We start from the raw sequence: 22,982 nt of genomic DNA on the forward strand, positions 1-22,982 counted from the left end.
GAGAGCTCTTCAATTAACAATAATGAAAATATAGTTGAACAAGTAGAGAAAAATCAAAGGCAAATCTATATTAAACGCAGTAGAAAATCATCCTCCAATAGGTTCCATCAAACCTTAGATTAAAGAGTTTAGCTACTTATAAATACAACAACAACCAACATAATATTTAAAGACATGAAACTACAAAGTAAAGAGATAAAGGAAGGAAAAACTCGTTTGATTCTTGCTCCACAGTGCTTGGCATCTCTTTTCTTCTCCAAAATCATGTCCAACCCTAGAATAACTCATTTGGGGAGTATTTATGTCAATCCCTCGGTCCAAATTCAGGTTTGGGTCTTTTAACCCGAGACTTTTAATTATCTTGCTATAAACCTCGCGAAGCCTGGTCTGTAGCGCGGTCGACCTGGCTATAGACTTCGCGAAGCCTAGTCTGTAGCGCGGTCGACCTGGCTATAGACCTCGCAAAGCCTGGTCTATAGCGCGGTCGACATGGCTATAGACCTTGCGAAGCCTGGTCTATAGAACGCTCAACCTGGCTATAGACCTCGCGAAGCCTGGTCTATAGCGCGGTCGACCTGGCTATAGACCTTGCGAAGCCTGGTCTATAGAACGCTCAACCTGGCTATAGACCTCGCAAAGCCTGGTCTGTAGTATGGTTTGGGTAGTTGATGCTTTGGGCTCTTTTCTTGCATTTTTTGTCCACGTTTTGTGCAACTTTCATTCGATGATTCATTCCGATGTTCCTACACATAAAACAACACAATTTAGCGCAATTATCGCACAATAACTCACTAAACCAACAAAATATAGGGTGAGTAATGTGCTAAAAATATAGCATTTTGGCCTAACATCACGACCCCACACTTAAACGTTGCTAGTCCTCGAGTCAACTACCAATTCCTAGAGCACTTTTATTCTTTTTTAGCACATCTAAAGCACACAATACCTATGACTATGGTTGATATCAACAATTAAACTTTAGCATATGCCTTCAAACTTCACAAACCGACTAAATATCACAATGCATTCATGGCTCTAACACTAATCATCATAGAGAAATCTAATAACGTCATATATCCCTTGCGAAATCGTGTGCCCTCACAACAAGAACAAGAGAGTAAGTTGAATCCACACATTCGAATCAAATGCTCAAATATATTTTAAGGACTCACATATATCAAAGAAATTCCTCACTCTCACAAAGAAGTCACATGCATGCATAAAGTACCATAGGCTTGCCCATTATATAAACCTCTACTAATGTAGGCTTACTCGATTTAAAATCAATTAGAACTTTTTATGGTTGTAATGTTGTCTTAAGGACGGGTAGGATAAATTTAGGAATAGTGACTAACCCTCCTAAATATTTTAACACATCACATAATTAACTTTAAGCGCATTTTTCTTCAACCCAACTACATTTTCACAAACAATATCATCCCCAAAGTATTTTCTCTTTCTTTAAGCACTACTTTAATTCACACCCACTAACAAGAACAAGATCTTTTTTTTAGTGTGTATTATTTTACAAAACAAGTGGACCCTTCTTTCTTTCATTAATTCCACTCGAAAGCCACCCCACACTTAGTCCTTACTTCTTCTAGCGCTCACTTCACAATTAAAGTGCTTTATGAGGTACAAGGATCAAAATAATGTTAATTAAGAATAAATGGACATAGGCTTGTAGTGTGGTTGCCAAATAAATATCTATAGGCTCAAAAGGGTTGAATAGGAAAAAATTTTATTTGTGGTAGGCATTAAGTTCAAAAAGATCAAAGAAAGCCTAAAATTATTTTTCAAACCGAGCAAAACCTAAAATTTCGCTTCAACTCACATGCTGGGCAAGTTCTAGACTTTAATGCAATGACATAGACTATATAATTTCTCACCACACATGGCACATGACTCACCAAGGATGGTTCCATTCCTATTCTCAAGCAATTGCAAGTATTCACAAAGTCACAGAATATTAAGCATCAAACACAAAGTGACACAAGCCAAGAAAATGAGATATAGGCGTCAATAAACATGTTATTACTCAACAAGGCATAATAAACATTTTCAAACCATAGGGAAGGTACTACACATGCTAGAGCCTAAATATGCTACTATCAAAGCAGTCAAAGGCGCCTAGCATTTCTCATTTTTCCCTTTCTTTTATTCCCTAAATTCTATTCTAATCTAAAGACAAAACAAAAACTACTACCCGGTTCAACTATATCCCGTTAAAAAGAACCGAGGCACAAAGAAAAATCACGAGGGATTATTTGCACACACACGTCCCGCTCGCCGCCAAAAGCCACCGACCTTAACCTGAAATACACACAAAACACCACGAAGCCAAACAAAGGGTGGAGGGGCGCTGTCACCGCTACCACTTATGAAGTCTTAGCCGTAGAAAAAAAACGCAAAGAAAAGGGAATGCTGAGAAAGAGGAAACGAAGAGGAAAGGAGCGGAGAAAAGAGGGGGGAGAGGGATTACCCGCAACTAAGAATTAAAAATAAAGAAGAAAAGCAAGAGGGACAAAAGGGCCGATGTTGCTGCCCGGCGAAACAACAGTCGCCGGCAGTGTTGTTGCTCTAGTAAATATGGGAGTGGGGAAGAAGGAAAGAAAAAAGAGGAGAGAGAGAGAGAGGAAGGGGAGGTGTGAGAGATGAGGGGGGAGGGGGCTTACCTGCTGGTGGGGGTGGTCGTCGGCTGCCTGTGAATATTTGGTCTGGTTTTTGACCATTGGGGATGGGGATGGAGCGTTTGTCATGAATGTGCATGCCTAAGACGAGTATTTGTTAGACTTAAGCCCCTCAAGAAAACAGCCTAGGAGAACCATCGTCGGAAAAAGTTCAATCATTTCATTTTTTTTTTCGTTTAAGAGGTTAACTACTAAAGCAATCCTAAAAACTAAAGACTAAAGCTAGAGTACTAAACTAAATTTATTTTTTAATTTTTTTAATGCTAATTTAGAAAAGACGAAGCTAAAAAAAAATAATAATAAGAAATAATTAGTTTATCTAATATTTACACATCACAGAGAATATATAACCTCCCACCCCACACTTAATTTATGCAATGTTCTCAGTGCATATATAGACCCATAAAAAAAAAGTAAGGTGGTAGGAAAAACTCCCTGATTAGCATCATCATTGCCTTCATCTTTGAAGACCTCATATGCAGCTATCCATTCTTCATCCTTTTCTCCCTCATCAACATCATCTTCCTCCTTCTCTTAGAGGTATTGAATCAATTCAAAATTATGGTCTTGCGACCCCACACTTAAGAGTTCATCACATGATATTTAACAATTTCTTTTGAGGCTACTCAGACTTCACCTCCGTATTTTAGTATGAGAATAGAGCAATGGCAAAATGATGTTTACTATAATTGAGATGTATGTAGCTACTGTTTATCCCATCTAAACTTGTAATTTGGAGTGTTGCAATGCAACATAGCATTAATCATTACAATCCCGGAGAGTAAAACTCCATTTGGGCCGAGAATGCCTTTGAGGCATTTCGACAAACATTTAGCATGCACTAGTGTTGTCAAATTGGTTGTAGATATGAGGGATTGCCTCACCCTCCCCAAATCGGCTTGGGAATTTCATATTATCACCCTTGTATACAACAGCAATACCAATCCTATGGGGTTTATGAGATTAGCGCGAGCAAGCACATTGTTTCTTTGAAGATATACCCAAAAATGGTGGAATTACATTTCTTTAACTAAATTTGAATTTTTGATGCAGGGGATAGTTAGAAACATACCTTAGATGCTTAGGAGTATTGAAGTGTCCTTCAATTGATGTCCCAAGTGATTGAAAGAGATGATGAGCGACGGTCTTTAATGAAATTTGTGTGTGAGGGGAAGGGAAAAAGGGACGGGCAGTGTAGTGTTAAGTGGTGTGTGTGTTTAAGTATGTTATAACTAAGAGAAAGAAGTTTTAAAAAAAACTAAACACATTAAAAGCAACACTAAGCTGGCGACGCGAGCTCTCAGCGAGCATAACACCATGCGGAGCTATCTGTTTAGCGTGAAACGGACTGGGCGACGCGAAGCTAACAACGAGCTAAATGCATGGTGACGCAACCTTTGTCGCGAGATTGACCTCGCTTAATCCCTCGTTGGGCGAGATCTATAGCACACTTAAGACCTGGCGACGAGTGATGTTTAGCGAGAAAGGGAGTGGTTCATTGTACTTAGGCCGGGCAATCTCCCAAGTGAGCAATGAACAGTAGGTTTACAGTAATAGACAGTAGGTGATGTGAGGTCCATGGCGATCTATGAAGCGTGCATGGGGGTTGGCCAACTGAGTTATACAGCGAAAATAGGGGATGGCCAGGCGAAACCAATATCGAGCTAGAAACAAGGCTGTTGAGGATTTCAGTGAGCAAAGGACCATGCGAAGCGATCTCTAACATGTGCTGAGAACCTGGCGATGCGAGGTGGAACTCGCTACCTCCCTCACGACGCCTGCTGTATAGCGATGTTACTGCCTGGCTCCGCGAACTCCAACGCGAGGAAGAAGGCTTGCGATGCGACGTTTGCTTCCAGGTGCGCTGTGTTGTTTGAAGAGTATGTATGTAATTTTTATTTCATTTTGTGAACAAATCCCAGCGCCATGACCTCCCATCATGCTTCATTACCTGTTCAGACACCAAGATTTAGCTAAAAACTTGTTAGTGCATAAAACATCCGAAAATTTATAGTTAAGCTAAAATAAACTAATAATTGGGTTGCCACTCAATGAGCGCCCAATTTAACGTCGCGGCACGACGCAGGCAGTCAAACTTAAGGTTCACTCAATATTTGAGGCTCCTTCAAATGAATCTCCGATACAACTTTTTCGTCCTCCGTGCCGAGGTAATGTTTTAACCTTTACCCATTGACTCTAAACCTATTCGTTCTATCCTCGGATTCAATTTCTGCAGCTCCACTTGAGAGTACTTGCACCACTCTAAATGGTCCCGACCATCTAGTTTTCAGCTTACCCGAAAATAGTTTCAATCTTGAATTATACAACAACACGACATCTCCGGGTTTGAAAATCCTCTCTTGAATATGCTTATCTTGCATGATCTTCATCCTTTCCTTGTACATCCTGGTGCTTTCAAAAGTATGATAATGAAGCTCATCAAGTTCATGAAGCTCTGTGACTCTACTCGTGCCAGCAGCCTCAATGTCAAGATTTAATTGCCTTAATGCCCAAAAAGCTCTATGCTCTAGTTCCACCGGTAAGTGACATGCCTTCCCAAACACCAATTTGTATGGTGGTGACATATCAATCGGAGTTTTAAATGCAGTGCGGTAGGCCCATAGTGTATCATCCAATTTTCTCGCCCAATCAGTCCGAGTCGCTTTTACAGTTTTGGTCAAAACACTCTTGATTTCTCTATTTGACACCTCAACTTACCCACTTGTTTGTGGGTGATACGGAGTGACAACCTTATGGCGTACGCCATATTTTTCCAGCAACTTTGCAAAGGCTCGATTGCAGAAGCGAGTTCCTCCATCACTGATAATCGCCCTTGGAGTTCCAAAATGGGTGAAGATATTTTTTCTTAGAAATCCAATAACTCTCTTTTCATCATTTGTTGGGAGTGCTACAGCTTCTACCCATTTCGAGACATAGTCCACTGTTACGAGTATATACTTGTTGTTGTATGAGTTGACAAATAGTCCCATAAAGTCGATTCCCCATACATCAAATACTTCTACTTCTTGAATTGGGTTCATGGGCATCTCATGTCGACGAGAAATATTCCCCGTCCTTTGACACTCATCACAGTTCTTTACCCAAAAGTGTGCATCTTTAAACAATGTCGGCCAATAGAAGCCCGACTCTAACACTTTAGCAGCTGTCCTTACTCCTCCAAAATGACCTCCATACAGCAAAACATGACATGCCTGCAAAACAGAAGCTTGGTCTATCTCGGGAATACATCTCCGGATCATGTTATCAATACAAATAAGAAACAAATATAGTTCATCCCAGAAATACATGCGAGAATCACGAAAGAACTTTTTCTTCTGCACAGAAGACAATTCATAGGGAACAATACCACTTGCCAGGTAGTTTGCAATGTCTGCATACCATGGCACTTCCTCAAGGCTTGTGGCTAACAGTTGTTCATCCGGGAAAGTCTCCATGATCTCTTCCACCTTCGTTTCAGCTCCTTCAAGCCTGGACAAGTGATCGGCAACTTGGTTCTCCATTCCTTTTCGGTCACGGATTTCCAAGTCGAACTCTTGCAGCAGTAGGACCCATTTAATCAAGTGTGACTTTGACTCCTTCTTATCAATTAGGTACCTGAGAGCAGCATGGTCAGTATAAACAATTACCTTCGAGCCTATCAAGTAGGACCAGAATTTGCCAAATACGAACACCACGGCTAGCATCTCTTTTTCTGTCACTGTGTAATTCAGTTGAGCCTCATTTAATGTTCTACTTTCATAGTAGATTGGATGCATGATTTTATCTTTTCTCTATCCAAGTATCGCTCCTATAGCATGGTCACTTGCATCATACATCAGCTCAAATGGTTGCTCCCAGTTGGGGGCAACTATGATAGGTACAGACACCAACCTCTTCTTCAATCCCTCAATAGCTACCCTGCAGTCATCAGAAAATGCAAAAGGGTGGTTTTTTCAAGCAATTTACACAAAGGGTTAACAATCTTGGAAAAAATCTTTTATAAAACGCCTGTAGAAACCGGAGTGACCAAGGAAACTCCTTATTGCCTTGACAGAAGTGGGTGATGGCAGCTTCTCTATTACCTCGACTTTAGCACGGTCCACCTCAATGCTCTTACTTGACACTAGGTGTCCCAAGACTATACCTTCATGTACCATGAAATTGTATTTTTCCCAGTTTAGCACCAGATTAGTCTCCATACATCTCCGCAACACTCTTTTCAGATTTCTAAGGCGATCATCAACAGAATTTCCCACCATTGAGAAATCATTCATGAAAACCTTCATTATATCCTCTACCATATCTGTGAAGATGGCCATCATGCACCTTTGGAATGTGGCAGGTGCATTGCATAGGCCAAATGACATTCTCCGAAAAGCGTAAATGCCATATGGACAGGTGAATGGCATTTTCTCTCTATCCTCCGGGGCAATAGATATTTGATTGTACCCCGAGTATCCATCCAAGATACAAAAATGGGACCTCCCTGCCAATCTATCTAGCATCTGATCAATGAACAATAAGGGAAAATGATCTTTTCGAGTGGCCTTGTTCAATCTTCTGTAGTCCATGCAAATTCGCCATCCCCTAACTATTCTTGTTGAGATCAACTCAATGTTCTCGTTTTGCACAACAGTCATCCCATCTTTCTTTGGCACATATTGAACTGGGCTAACCTAGTTGCTATCTGAGATGGGAAAAATAATTCCCGCATCTAACCACTTGATCACTTCCTTCTTTACAACTTCCTTCATGTTAGGGTTCAGCCTTCTTTGATGTTCTTTGGAAGGTTTGTGCCCATCTTCCAGTAGAATTTTATGCATATAGAAGGCCGGGCTGATACCCTTAATGTCCATAATGGTCCAACCAATTGCAGTCTTGCACACTTTCAACACCTGCAAAAGTTGTTCTACCTGCACATCTAACAAACCAGATGAGATAATAACAGGTAAAGTCGAGTTAGGTCCCAAGAAAGCATACCTGAGGTGAGATGGCAACGGTTTCAGCTCTAATTGTGGTGGCGCTTTGATCGATGGCTTGGCTGGATGGGTTTTTCTTTCTTCTGAGTGTAAAGGCTCGAATCCGAGATCTCTCTTCTAGTACCCTTACCCTTGAAGAGCCAATACTCATTCCGCCAAGTCCTCACCATTTACTTCTTCTAAGTTTATAAGGCAGGCTGTCAGGGGTTTTTCGCATAAAATGCCTCATCATCTTCCTCCATGATTACATCCACCGTGTCTAACAAAGAGCAATTTGCGAACTCACTGGGTCGCCGCATAGATATTTGCATATTAAATGTTATTTTTTCATTATTCAGGCTCATTTTCAGCTCCCCTGTTTCACAATCAATTAAAGCTCTTTCTGTGGCCAAGAACGGCCTTCCCAAAATTATGGGAATCTCCTCATCAACCTTGCAATCCAAAATGACAAAATCTGTTAGAAACACGAATTTTCCAACTTGTAAAAGTACATCGTCAAGTATACCTGATAGCCTTTTTTGTCACGACCCAAACCGATGGGCCGCGACGGGCACCCGGTACCTTACTCAATCGAATACCGACATAACGTATTTTTTTGTATCAAGCTATCAAAGGTAAATGAGACGGAAAGGCTGTCGTAGGATAACTAGAATAAAACATGTAACACCAACTTGGGCCTATAAGACCAAAATGATCACTCGTACACTAAATATAGGCCGATAAGGCCATACAATCTTTTACGTACATGGCATATGTCTACAAGCCTCTAAGAGTAGATAAATAACATAAAGGTCGGGACAGGGCCCCGTCATGATAAAACAAATTGTGTTTGGCCAATCTTTATAAAAAGTGCTTTTGAGTGTACTCATCATAAGCATGATGCAAAATCGAGTTCCTTTGACTCAACTCTTCCGCAGCCACATTCAATCTCTTACCAACTGTCTTTCTGGAAGTAGGTATCGTTGTATTACGAAAAAAATAAAATTTAGGAGTATGAATTTTTAAAACTGAGCTCTACCACACGATCTAGAGTAAGAAGAAAGAGTGACAATCCTAAATGCCCTGTAGCCTCCTGCTTATAAGTGTGGTGCACAACACACCCATAAATAAGACTCTAGACACGACTTGTAGACTCCCTAGGACAGAGCTACTCTGATATCACTTTTGTCACGACCCAAACCGATGGGCCGCGACGGGCATCCGGTACCTTACTCAACCAATACCAACATAACGTATCTTTTGTATCATGCTATCATAGGTAAATGAGACGGAAAGGTTGTCGTAGGATAACTAGAATAAAACATGTAATACCAACTTGGGCCTATAAGACCAAAATGATCACTCGTACACTAAACATAGGCCGACAAGGCCATACAATCTTTTACGTACATGACATATGTCTACAAGCCTCTGAGAGTAGATAAATACCATAAAGTTTGGGAAAGGGCCCCGCCATACTAAACAATACACGTCCGAATCATACTGACCAAATAAGCAACTCCGGAGCAAATGGAGCGCACCAACATCTTTCGCTGAGCTGATAGCCTACTTGGAGAAATCTCAAACTGTCTATCGGGACCTGCGGGCATGAAACGCAGCGTCCCCAGGCAAAAGGGACATCAGTACAAATAAAGTACCGAGTATGTAAGGCATGACAGTAGTATATAAAAGACATGAAAGAAACATGGAGTAAAGAACTCAACCTGTAATTCTGAATAGCTTTGTGAATCATGAAAATTTATAATGTCATGCATGTGCGTATAAATGTCATACCATGCATAGGTATATGCGTACATAACATCATCAAGCCTCTGAGGGTATCCCATCATATCATCTCAGCCACTGTGGGCAAAATCATCAACGTATACCAGCTGATTAGGTAGTGGTGCGTATATAACACCATAACCTTTTACCATATCCCATATACATATAATATATGCGTATATAACGCCATCTGGTCATGGTTCAATGTACATGTATACATGAATGAAATGCATAAGAAGTACATTAATAAGATTTCTCAAAATATCATAAGATCACTATGCCTATGATTAATATCATGAAACAAACTTTATCAACTTGCGTATTTTTCTGAGACCCATGAATAGATGATTGAATAATACGACACATGGGGAATTAATAATATAGACATCCCTAGTATTTCTATGAATAGAGTCATTTATGAACGTTGCGTATTTTGCTCGTTTCATTTGTATCATTTGGAACATGCCAAAAGGAAAGAAGGGATAGCCTTAACATACCATAACTCCGTTGAGTCCTTAATACCTTCCAAGAAATTCTTCAAACAACTCAACTCAATCTACCACAACATAAGGAGATTCAAAATTAGTGTAAATAACCTCGGAATTTAATTTTGATGATTCCAATAGTTCCGTATAATATCTTAGGACTTGTTGATATATTTGGTTAAGGTCTCGAGGGGCTCGGGATGATTTTGAATGGTTAATGAGAAGTTTGGAAGTTGGAAATTTCATAAGATTAAAGTTTCAAGTGAGTTCCCATAAGACCTAAATTTCATTGAGCATAACACTCATTATACTAAGTGTTATATGGTTTATTACCTATCAAATAAAATATCTTTGAGTCTAGTTTCTAATGCTTCAAACCGTTCGTCATTTGGATATTCCTATAAGATGTTATGACCAAATTACCAAAGGCTGGCGGAGGAGCCTGCGGATGCGAAGCATCCGAGGTCGCGTCCGAAAGAGAGGCTGGCAGTGAAGTACTGCCATAGCGTCCAGGTCCGCATCCGACCTTCAAAGAGGAGTGAAGTGGGGATGCGAAGCATCCAGGTCCGCATCCGAAACCCAGAAATCTGGGCCTATAAATACAAGGTCGGAGAAGGGGAATATTTTGAGTATTTGGGGGTTAGGGTTCTTGAGGTGAAAGGACGATTTTGAGCTCAAATCAAGTCCAATCAACCAAGGTAAGCTGTTAATGATGTTTTGGGTTGATTATTACTCAATATACATGATTTCTAACATCATTCTTACATCCAAATACAAGATTTCATCATCAAATCCTCAAGAACACAAAAATCACCAAAGTTGTGATTTTTCAAGATTGATCTACTAGATGTAATTCCAATGCTTCAAACTCATTTATTATGAGTAGTTAGAAGTATTTGAATCATTTGTTACAAGTTTTAATGGTTGAAAGATTGGATTATAAAACTCTAGTTCATGGCATGAATAGTACTTTTAAGAAAATAAGAGAGAAGGTGAATGGTAATCTTGGTGATGAAATTTATGAATACAATGAAACTATGGAATGGGTTACTAATGTTGGTCCCAATGGATGTTGATATTGTATATTGAAGTTGCTTAGTAAAGTAGATCGTTGTATTATCATTAAGGGGTGAATTTCAGTTTCGGATCGTTGGCATTGAATTGAGGAGACAAGAAAGCATTCAGAGGTGGATACGCACGGAGTGGAAATTTCCTGAGTATTGATTAGCTTGTTCGATGTTGGTTTCATCTTATTGAGGTAAGTAACGATTGTAAATCTAGTCCTGAGGGTATGAAACCCCGGATTTTGTATCATTATATTATTTTGAAGTGGACACACATGCTAGGTGACGGGCGTGTGGGTGTGCACTGTTGGGGATTTGTGACTTGGTCCGCCCCGTAGCAACTGTAAAGTTGCATACTTTGTTGAAACCGTTGATACTTATATGATTTAGAAAGAATTTCTGTAAATTGGGCTGAATGCCATGTTTGGGCCTTGCGCCAATGCTGTTTGGACCCTTAGGTGCTGTTTTGTATCATCCTCTCACTGTTTTCGATTGAAAATCTATACTTAGTCATGGTTATACTTGTTTAATGCATAACTCAGTCTTATAATTCTATTTTGATGCATATAAATGTTTTGGGCCGAATGCCCTGTTTTACTGAAATGCCCGAGTGGCTTGAAATATTTATGACTGAGTGTGGCCGAGGGCCTGATTTGTGAGGATGAGTGTGGATCGGGGCTGCCCGCCTGCAGCATACTTGTGACTGAGTGAGGTCGAGGGCCTGATTTGTGAGGATGAGTGTGGATCGGGGCTGCCCGCCTGCAGCATACTTGTGACTGAGTGAGGTCGAGGGCCTGATTTGTGAGGATGAGTGTGGATCGGGGCTGCCCGCCTGCAGCATACTTTATTATTATCGCACGTGAGTTATCCGTGCAGATTATAGCGCTTGGGATGAAGGATCCCCTCCGGAGTCTGTACACACCCCCAGTGAGCGCAGATACCTACTAAGTGCGAGTGCCGAGTGCCGAGTGCTGAGTGATTGTGAGGTATGCCCGAGTGGCAAGAGTGATTGTGAGGTATGCCTGAGTGGCAAGAGTGACTGTGAGGTTTGCCAGATGGGCTGTTTATGATTTCATCATTTTTACTCACATTTGCATTGAGCCTTTGTTTGAAAAACTGTTGGAAAAATGTCTTTAAAATGATTTTTACTGGAACTGGGTTTAAACGAGATATTTGATTCAAATCCTGATTTTTAAGAGCATGTGGTATTTTGGTGAGATTTCCTGATATGAACGTTACATGCTTTATTGCTCGTCACTACTAATCAGTCTTTATTTATTATTGTTACTTACTGAGTTGGTGTACTCACGTTACTCCCTGCACCTTGTGTGCAGATTCAGGTGTAGCTAGACATGGTAGCTGTTATTGAGTGTTCTGGTTACAGGTTTTCTTGGAGATAGTAAGGAAGCTGTTTGGCGATCGCAGTCCCTGCTCTTCTCCCTCTTATCTTCCTCTAGTTGTATTTAGCTATTTTCCAGGCTAAGTTAGCCTTGATATTTTTAGACAGATTATAGTAGATGCTCATGACTAGTGACACCCCGATGTCGGGCTTTTCTTTTCCGCACTTCTGTTTTTATTTGATTTGAACTCTTTAAATGGAGGTTTTTACCTTGAAATTATCTTTGAAATGAAAATATCATTTTGTTTTGGAAATGAGTCGGCTTGCCTAGTTCCACGATAGGCGCCATCACGACAGGGTTAGTTTTGGGTCATGACAGATTGGTATCAGAGCCTAGGTTACATAGGTCTCACGAGTCATGAGCGGGTTTAGTAGAGTCTTGCGGATCGGTACGGAGACGTCTGTACTTATCTTCGAGAGGCTGCAGAACCTTTAGGAAACTTCACATTCTTGTATTCTATGGTGCAAAAATGATTCAGCTTGAGACTTAACTCTTTGAATTCCTTCCACGCATCTCGTACGCGCACATGAGCGCTCGGTATCAGTTGTGCATCGCCGGCTTGTGATTCTATGAACGAGGTTCGAGGTGTGTATTATATGTTTTGGTGATGGGCTAGTCTGGAGGACTTGAGGCCAAGTTTAAACCATAGTTTTGGCTCGGTAGCTTCAGTTGTAACCTATACATTTGGACTCATATGTCCGGTAATGCCCCTACGAGTGTAATTCGTGGCTCAATGAGCGGTGGAATGGCTTTGTGTTGAGTATGATGTAACTGCGGGATATGTTAAGACGATTTGAATATGACGAGAAGTGTTTCCTTGAAATGTAAAGTAAGTCCATTGGGTGCTTGGATTTTCATTTTGATGCAACGTACCGTCTCGAGTGTGAATATTTTGAAGGATCTTTCACATTGTTAAATTTTGGGGCAAATTAAATTCTCATGTATGTCAATGAGTTTGAACTCAAGAAGAGTAAATGGTTGTGTAGTAATGGTGGTTGCGAATGGGTATTTTGATGTTGATGGCTCGAGAAAGATAATATTTGAAGAGACTTAGAGTCGGTAACATTTTATTGGTTTAGGTGCGAAAGAGATACATTTCGATTTGATGCAGCGGTTGGGTAGAAAAGTATGAGGGAAGACATGACGGGAAGTGTTTCGCGATGGTTGAAGCACTAGCAGGTCAAGTAGGAGAAGTAGAGGTTGAGAAGTTTCTTAAAGGAGATGATTTAACCGAAGTAAGAGTGGCAGATTAGCATATGAATTCACTAGTAGGGTAGTCGTGTACCTTGAGAAAGTGTAGAATGGTTTGGAATCATGTTAGTATGTGAATCGGCCTGTAAACTCTATTTGGAGTGATGGTTAGTGTACAAAGGAAAAATTTAATATGGCAGAAAGGAGTGTGTTTGAAATGAATAGAGGCGTGGAGATCTGATTATCGTGTCAGGTGCAATATGACTTGAGTTCGGAAGGTATTGTTGACGTATAGTTGATGTCAATAGGGAAAGTGCAGACTTATACAAATGGTGGGCGAGCATGAACTCAGGAGAATTTACGGATTTAGTGGTCGTTGCACTCAGTGCAGTGTCATTGGGAGATGTCGGTAAGGAATTCCACATGTGGGTTATCTCCTGTGTGCAGCTAGCGGTGGCGTGATGTTGATGAAGCTTTGCGAGGAATATTACTTGCTACCTGGTAGGAGGTCGTGTGTGTGATTTTGGCTGGAGATTCAGAATGTTCATAGAAGGCTTAATAAAAGACTTCGAGAAGTCTGGCAGGTTAACGGTGCGAGACCTTGGTAATTGAGAAGGAGAAATCCTTACGGATTTTAATTTTATATAATTGCAGCTTAAGCCTAAGTGGGGGAGTCTGCTATCGACAAGTTGATTGCACGGTTATAGGTCGTATTAGTTTCGGTTTGGGGTATACCGGTGAATCAGTTATGACTTACAGAGGTCGAGGTCGAGGTCGAGGATGACTCGGGTAAAGGAATTTCTGGACACAAGTTGTATTACGCTCTATGGTTATAGGAGGACCATAAAATAATTGAGTGGTTATTCACAGAGAATGTAGTGTACATGGAGCGGGAATTTGCTCGGTTATGTAGGAGTGTGGGTTACTCTTTATTCCCTTAGCTGTTGGTGTGCTAATGGGGCACAAGTCGTTTCAGTCCGTTTGGTCGGTTAATTCGAGAATTGAGTAGAGTGGATGACTCTCGAGAATGGTTCCAATGGATTCAAGATTTATCAATATGGCTAGAAAATTGGGAGTTGCATTGAACGGTGTTGAGACTCGTGGCATCTCATATCATTGTGAATTATGCATTTCAGTATCAAGAAGGCGAAGGAAACAGTTTTAGGTTCACATAAAGTCTCTGCAGATTAAGCATTTTTGGTTGTGGAACCTTTGGGATACAAAAAAAAAAAAAAAGAAATTCGGCGGCTTATAAGCCTTAGGACGGCCTGATTCTATGCTAGAGTTCGTGGGGTAAGTTTTAGTTAAGGATAGTAGTGTTCTAACAAGGAAAAAGTAGCAATTTGAAGGCAATTTAGAAAGGATTTGGAGAAATAGGACAGCTTGGTTGTAGGTTGGGTTAGCACAATAATGGGTATGATCGGTTCTTTGGATACTTATAATGTGGCTAGTATCTACAGGTGTTTCGTGGCAATACTCTCGAATTTGGAAACCTGTGTGGCTTGGTGGAGTTAGAGGAATTCAGTTCAGATAGCTTGGTTATGTGCAAATGGATTTCAAAGTGTTCATGATGGGTTCTACCATGGTTTGAACCAGATATCTTCTACCGATGTACGGAGCATGTTGTGTGTTATGATTTTCTCCTAGAAAGAAGCAAGAAAGAGGTTTCTGACTAATAATGTATGTAATTTGCTAGTGACTCAGAGTTAATAATGGAATTCTTATGCTTGTCATATGGTGGCATAACAGATGTGGTGTGTTGTGCGGGAATAGGATTTACATGTACCAGGTCACAGTTCAGTTTTGAAGGGAAGGACATAAATTCTTAGGCAGCATGAATGGTTTCCGATGACTAGGTGGCACGGAAGAAGTTTCAAAGTATTTCTCGTGGGAGGATTGTGTATGAGAGAGGTATTAGGCATCCAGGCGATGGAGGTGAAATCAAATAGGGTGATTCATGTATTCTATGGAATTGAAGATTGGGAGTTCTCATGAGCAGATTGTTTCATGGTGGTAGACTGTGAAGTTGTGGCCGGAGCTAGCCAGATGATAGAAGGTGTTATGATTCCGTCATTGTGGACATTCGGAGGTTGTTTATCTATTGGTGGCTGACCATAGTTGATTCGGGGCCCATTGGTAGGCCCAATTAGGATGTGTATTCTACACCGAACCGGATTGATCGGCTTCATACTGCTATTGTTGAAGGATGTGCCATTCGGTTGATGTAAAGCTTATTCGTGTTCTGGAATAATATGTGAGTTACTCTTCTATGCTACGAGGAGTTGTGATTCATTGGTTATATGCACATATGGTGCGGTTCTATTATGGCCTTATAGCAGAATTTGAGCGAGAATAGTATTGGATATTGCTTGGTTGATGACGTATTGGTCACGTTCTTTCAGATTTTATGTGGCATGGTGTCGTTTGCTTCTTTGTGGTTATAGTAATGTACTTTGGGTACTTGATGTCGAATTGCACATGGTTATTGATTTTAGCAGGGTGGCTTGAGGTGTTTCATATGGACCAGTATTTGGATAGGGTCGCGTATTGTAGCAGGGTTATGTGGAAATATGATCCCTTGTGTAAGATTCGTATATTATGGTTCTGCGGTGTGTAATGGGTTATTAGCATTGCGTCAGGGTGGTACTCGTCGAGCTTGCGGAACGGTTCTCCTGTTTGGGTCATTATTACGATTGGGTACATTTGGAATGTTGCTATCTGGTGCACGGATTGCGCGGGTTGTGGCTTTAAATTGTATTGATGTGTCATGTCACTAGAGTGGTCGTGCTGGAGGAGACGAGGTCATTGGGCCTAGAATGGATGCCATCAGATTGATTGTGGTATAATTAGGAGGATAATATCAGAAGTCGGCTTTGAAATTTGCTATAGTTCTTATAGAAGGAACGAGAGCTCCATGACCTGTTGGTCTAATGAATAGTTATGAATTCAGTATGTTTCTTTTATCATCGGCAGTGTACGAAGGTTTTAGAACGAGGTTTTGTCTGATATGAGGTTTATTACCAGCACTTGTTGATTTGAGTCGATACTGTGATTTGAAATCATTGCTTCAAGCATTCGAGCTATGCGGTATTTGAATTTGAGTATTTGAGTTATGGTTACGGATTTTGGTACATCTTGTTCAGACTTATACGGTATGTAGATGCAAACTTCTAATCTTATAAGAAATTTTGGATGTCAGAAATTTGATTCGAAGGCTTGTGGGCTAGGTTGAATTGAGGAATTTCAGTTATGCTGTGCTATCGGACCTGTATGGGTTAGAGTGATGTGGGATCACCCCCGGGTATGTGCATGGGAAAGTTACATAGTGATTTGATGGCTTTTGGAACAACTCTGGGCACGTTCGAGGACGAACGTATGTTTAAGTGGGGGAGGATGTAATGACCCGGCCGTTCGTTCAGAGAGTTATAGCCCCGTTTTCCCCATATATCCTTATTTATGTGTTGTTCAGCTGTGTTGAGTTGTATCGGGTTAGTTGGTTCGGGTCCGAAAGGAACTCGGAGTGAAATAAGACACTTAGTCTCATAATTGAGAAATTTAAGTTAGAAAAGTGGATCGGATATGGATCTATGTGTAAATGACCTCGGAATTTAATTTTGATGATTCCAATAGCTCCGTATAATATCTTAGGACTTGTTGGTATATTTGGTTAAGGTCCCAAGGGGCTCGGGATGATTTCGAATGGTTAATGAGAAGTTTGGAAGTTGGAAATTTCATAAGATTAAAGTTTCAAGTGAGTTCGCATAAGACCTAAATTTCATTGAGCATAACACTCATTATACTAAGTGTTATATGGTTTATTACCTATCAAATAAAATATCTTTGAGTCTAGTTTCTAACGCTTCAAACCGTTCGTCATTTGGACATTCCTATAAGAAGTTATGACCAAATTACCAAAGGCTGGCGGAGGAGCCTGCGGATGCGAAGCATCCGAGGTCGCGTCCGAAAGAGAGGCTGGCAGTGAAGTGCTGCCATAGCGTCCAGGTCCGCATCCGACCTTCAAAGAGGAGTGAAGTGGGGATGCGAAGCATCCAGGTCCGCATCCGAAACCCAGAAATCTGGGCCTATAAATACAAGGTCGGAGAAGGGGGATATTTTGAGTATTTGGGGGTTAGGGTTCTTGAGGTGAAAGGACGATTTTGAGCTCAAATCAAGTCCAATCAACCAAGGTAAGCTGTTAATGATGTTTTGGGTTGATTATTACTCAATATACATGATTTCTAACATCATTCTTACATCCAAATACAAGATTTCATCATCAAATCCTCAAGAACACAAAAATCACCAAAGTTGTGATTTTTCAAGATTGATCTACTAGATGTAATTCCAATGCTTCAAACTCATTTATTATGAGTAGTTAGAAGTATTTGAATCATTTGTTACAAGTTTTAATGGTTGAAAGATTGGATTATAAAACTCTAGTTCATGGCATGAATAGTACTTTTAAGAAAATAAGAGAGAAGGTGAATGATAATCTTGGTGATGAAATTTATGAATACAATGAAACTATGGAATGGGTTATTAATGTTGGTCCCAATGGATGTTGATATTGTAGATTGAAGTTGCTTAGTAAAGTAGATCGTTGTATTATCATTAAGGGGTGAATTTCAGTTTCGGATCGTTGGCATTGAATTGAGGAGACAAGAAAGCATTCAGAGGTGGATACGCACGGAGTGGAAATTTGCTGAGTATTGATTAGCTTGCTCGATGTTGGTTTCATCTTGTTGAGATAAGTAACGATTGTAAATCTAGTCCTGAGGGTATGAAACCCCGGATTTTGTATCATTCTATTATTTTGAAGTGACGCACATGCTAGGTGACGGGCGTGTGGGCGTGCACTGTTGGGGATTTGTGACTTGGTCCGCCCCGTAGCAACTGTAAAGTTGCATACTTTGTTGAAACCGTTGATACTTATATGATTTAGAAAGAATTTCTGTAAATTGGGCTGAATGCCATGTTTGGGCCTTGCGCCAATGCTGTTTGGACCCTTAGGTGCTGTTTTGTATCATCCTCTCACTGTTTTCGATTGAAAATCTATACTTAGTCATGGTTATACTTGTTTAATGCATAACTCAGTCTTATGACTCTATTTTGATGCATATAAATATTTTGGGCCGAATGCCCTGTTTTACTGAAATGCCCGAGTGGCTTGAAATATTTATGACTGAGTGTGGCCGAGGGCCTGATTTGTGAGGATGAGTGTGGATCGGGGCTGCCCGCCTGCAGCATACTTGTGACTGAGTGAGGCCGAGGGCCTGATTTGTGAGGATGAGTGTGGATCGGGGCTGCCCGCCTGCAGCATACTTGTGACTGAGTGAGGCCGAGGGCCTGATTTGTGAGGATGAGTGTGGATCGGGGCTGCCCGCCTGCAGCATACTTTATTATTATCGCACGTGAGTTATCCGTGCAGATTATAGCGCTTGGGATGAAGGATCCCCTCCGGAGTCTGTACACACCCCCAGTGAGCGCAGATACCTACTAAGTGCGAGTGCCGAGTGCCGAGTGCTGAGTGATTGTGAGGTATGCCCGAGTGGCAAGAGTGATTGTGAGGTATGCCTGAGTGGCAAGAGTGACTGTGAGGTTTGCCCGAGGGGCTGTTTATGATTTCATCATTTTTACTCACATTTGCATTGAGCCTTTGTTTGAAAAACTGTTGGAAAAATGTCTTTAAAATGATTTTTACTGGAACTGGGTTTAAACGAGATATTTGATTCAAATCCTGATTTTTAAGAGCATGTGGTATTTTGGTGAGATTTCCTGATATGAACGTTACATGCTTTAGTGCTCGTCACTACTAATCAGTCTTTATTTATTGTTGTTACTTACTGAGTTGGTGTACTCACGTTACTCCCTGCACCTTGTGTGCAGATTCAGGTGTAGCTAGACATGGTAGCTGTTATTGAGTGTTCTGGTTACATGTTTTCTTGGAGATAGTAAGGAAGCTGTTTGGCGATCGCAGCCCCTGCTCTTCTCCCTCTTATCTTCCTCTAGTTGTATTTAGCTATTTTCCAGGCTAAGTTAGCCTTGATATTGTTAGACAGATTATAGTAGATGTTCATGACTAGTGACACCCCGATGTCGGGCTTTTCTTTTCCGCACTTCTGTTTTTATTTGATTTGAACTCTTTAAATGGAGGTTTTTACCTTGAAATTATCTTTGAAATGAAAATATCATTTTGTTTTGAAAATGAGTCGGCTTGCCTAGTTCCACGATAGGCGCCATCACGACAGGGTTAGTTTTGGGTCGTGACATGTGTAAAGGCTAAGTTCGCAACTTAAACTAGTAGTTTGTTTACGTAAATTTGGGCAGCATCTCTCCCCTGTAACTAGGCCCTCCCCCAATACCATATACCAACAACAATAATAACATGTAAGTATCATTTTCCAATCTTATCTCCATCACAATATACCACAAAACAGCCCACATACCCTAATCACATCATACATAAAACGATAACCAAAGTAGTGTCAAACAACCTAAACAGATGTAACGACGAACGACCAGCCCACTATTCCGTTATTATGTGGTGTTTCTCCACACCATTTGTACTCCAAAACTCCATTAAAAAGTAAAAAAATATACAGCCCAAAGGCAACATGAAATAGCCCACAAAACAGTCCACTACAAGTCAAATAACTCGAACCCACAGCTTCCGATCACCGTCCCGTGAGTTCTAACTATTAGGAAACAAATTTATCAATATTCCTTGATATTAAAACACTTAAATATAGAAAGTACACGTTTTCTTAACTATGAAGTACCTTCCAAAACTCAAACTACAAATAAAAAGAGGCGATATAGCGATACTTGCGTCATAGAGATCGTTTTAATGTTAACGCTTCTTGATTCCGTGCCCGGGATGATAATCTTGTTTGAAGCTCTTGAAGAGAGCTTAAGAGTAAAGTTAGGGGTGTTATTTGGGTGTGTTCTCTAGAAAAATGGAGAAAGAGACGAGATGGGATGTAAATATCCCATTTTTTAAAAAAGTCAAAAAGGTACTACTTGGCACCCTATGATTGGCCCTTCTTCCAACGCTTATAACTTTTTATCCGGGTGTTGTATGAATGAACGGTTAAGAGAGTTGGAAACTAAATTGCGAGACCTTCAATTTGGCATATAATATGTCTTAAAAAGACCTCATATAGCATATGAAATGTATTTCTAAAAAAGCTCTGTTACAAGAAAAATCCTTAGTCAGTTTTTTCGCAACTTTAATCCGATTTTTCCCAAACTTCATATTTTCTATCCAAACATCATATATAGCCATATTATGACTTTAAAATCATTTAAATCATGATTAACAAGTCTCATATTCATTACGTCACCTTGGGACGCACAAGGCGTAACATTTTTACCGTTCGATCAGCTAGTTGTAGTAACATGGATATAGGTCTTGCTCTTCCAATGCCTAACTTTTTATAGATAGATGATGGCATCAGATTTATACTTGCTCCCAAATCACATAATGCCTTGGAAAATTCATAGATACCTATGGTGCATGGAATTGTGAAGCTTCCAGGGTCGGATAACTTCTCAGCTATATGTCTTGACACAACAACACTACAGGTCTGTGTCAATGTGACCGTTGCCAAGTCTTGGAAGTCGAACTAACGAGACATAAAGTCCTTCAATATTTTTTCATAACCGGCATGTCCCTCAAGGCATCAATTAGAGGAATGTTTACCTGAATTTGCTTCAGCATTTCCATGAATCTTTTGTACTGTTGATCCTTCTGATATTTGGCCAACCTCTGCGGGAAAGGTGTTGGAGGTCGCTTCTTTTCTATGGCTTGAGTTAGATCCTGCTCAGGCACTTTTTCTAATGCCTTTTCTTGCACTTTCTCAGTCTCTTTCGTAACCTCTTTTTCCTTGTTTATTTCCTCCTAGGCTGGCTGCACTCTTACTCTTGTTAGCTCAATTGACTCATCTACCTCAATTGGCACTGAAACAAGTGTTTCAGTCGGTCGGCTCTCATGAGCGATTTCTTGCTCTAAATCAATATCTCTACCATTTCTCAAACTCACTGCCATAAGCTATTTCGGTACCTGCTCTTTTGGATTGATATGTGTGTCCGCAGGTAAAGTCCCTTGGGGTGGTTATTTAGAGCCATAAATATCTGTCCTAATTGAATCTCAATGCCTTTTATCACTGATTCATGTTCTTCAACCTTCTCTTGCATTTTTCCATTGGATCCAATCAGTTGTTGCAGTATTCTCTTAATTTCAGATAGCCCATCATCTTGTCTCACTATTTGTTGTTGAGGTTGTTGATAAGTTAGCTGTTGATTTTGCTGGTTATATCCTTGTTGTCTTTGGTAAGGTACTACTTGACCCTGTGGTCGCATAGCTCCAGAATTGTTGGTGTTATTGCACTGTTGTTGTGCTGGTCTATACTGCTGATTTTGCTACCCCCAATTCTTACCACCTTGCCTCTGGCCTCCATAGTTTCCCACATAGTTCATGTTCTCTTGATAGTTCTGGTTGTCACATACACTACTCCACGAACACACGTATGGTTGGTAAATACATGGTGTACATAATCCCACATTAGTCGTGTCAACTATGTGTACCTGCTTCTGGCCTGATTCATCAATCTTCTTGGTGAGGATACTCATTTGCGTCATCAAAGTGGCCATATTCTCGGCTATGGAATTGTTCGGGTCCAATGCTACTGAGTGAACTATAGGGGTGATTGTGGAGTCTCTTGTCATCCATTCCGAGTTTTGAGCCATTTTATCTAGAAGGACCTTACACTCTTTAAATGACTTGCTTAAAAATGCTCCACCTGCTGAAGCATCAACATTGGCCTTCAAGTTGTCCGCCAATCCCATGTAAAACCGTTGTCCCAACATCTGATCTGGAATGCCATGATGTGGATACTTAACTAACATACCTTTGAATCTCTCCCACGTTTCTTGTAATGTTTCAGTTGGTTTCTACTTGAAGCTCAATATCTCAATAACCTGCTTGGCGGTCTTATTGGGTGGGTAAAACTTATTCAAAAACTGCTTGACTAATTCCTCCCAAGTGGTGATGGAATTTATGGGGAGCGAATTAAGCCAAGTCTGGGCTTCTCCTGTCACTGAGAATGGAAACAACAACAGTCTTATTGCTTCCGGTGTCACATTCGGTTGCCTTTGCGTGACACAAATTGACAGAAAATTTTTCAGATGTTGTTGTCTTTAATGTAAGACCCGGAGAACAGTCCCTTCTTTTTGCAACAAATGTAGCATGTTGTTTGTGATTTGAAATGACTCTGCTTGTATCTGAGGGACTGCAATTGCAGTTGCCAAATTTTTAGCGGTGGGTTGTGCCCAATCATACAAAGCTGCTTCTGGCACAAGAGGTGCCACACCCTGATTGTTCCGGTCATGCACATTATTTCGATTGTTT

The 22,982-nt window shown here is 40.6% G+C and overlaps 1 protein-coding gene and 1 non-coding gene across 2 annotated transcripts; one reads left to right on the plus strand and one right to left on the minus strand.

Moving 5' to 3' along the window:
- Positions 1-4,873: 4,873 nt before the first annotated feature.
- On the minus strand, positions 4,874-5,275 carry LOC107803042 (uncharacterized). The gene has a single exon (XM_016626637.2). It carries the CDS (start codon positions 5,273-5,275, stop codon positions 4,874-4,876), a length of 402 nt encoding a protein of 133 aa, XP_016482123.2.
- A 17,176-nt stretch (positions 5,276-22,451) lies between these two features.
- On the plus strand, positions 22,452-22,558 carry LOC142173899 (small nucleolar RNA R71). Its single transcript, XR_012703254.1, has one exon. It is a non-coding gene; the product is annotated as a small nucleolar RNA R71 (small nucleolar RNA).
- Positions 22,559-22,982: the final 424 nt, after the last annotated feature.

This window comes from Nicotiana tabacum, chromosome 2 (assembly GCF_000715075.1).
Source record: "Nicotiana tabacum cultivar K326 chromosome 2, ASM71507v2, whole genome shotgun sequence".
In the NCBI taxonomy this organism is placed as follows: domain Eukaryota; kingdom Viridiplantae; phylum Streptophyta; class Magnoliopsida; order Solanales; family Solanaceae; genus Nicotiana; species Nicotiana tabacum.

Bases quoted from the DNA above. Each gene is read 5' to 3' on its own strand.
- LOC107803042 (XM_016626637.2), bottom strand. From the start codon at position 5,275: ATGTCACCACCATACAAATTGGTGTTTGGGAAGGCATGTCACTTACCG.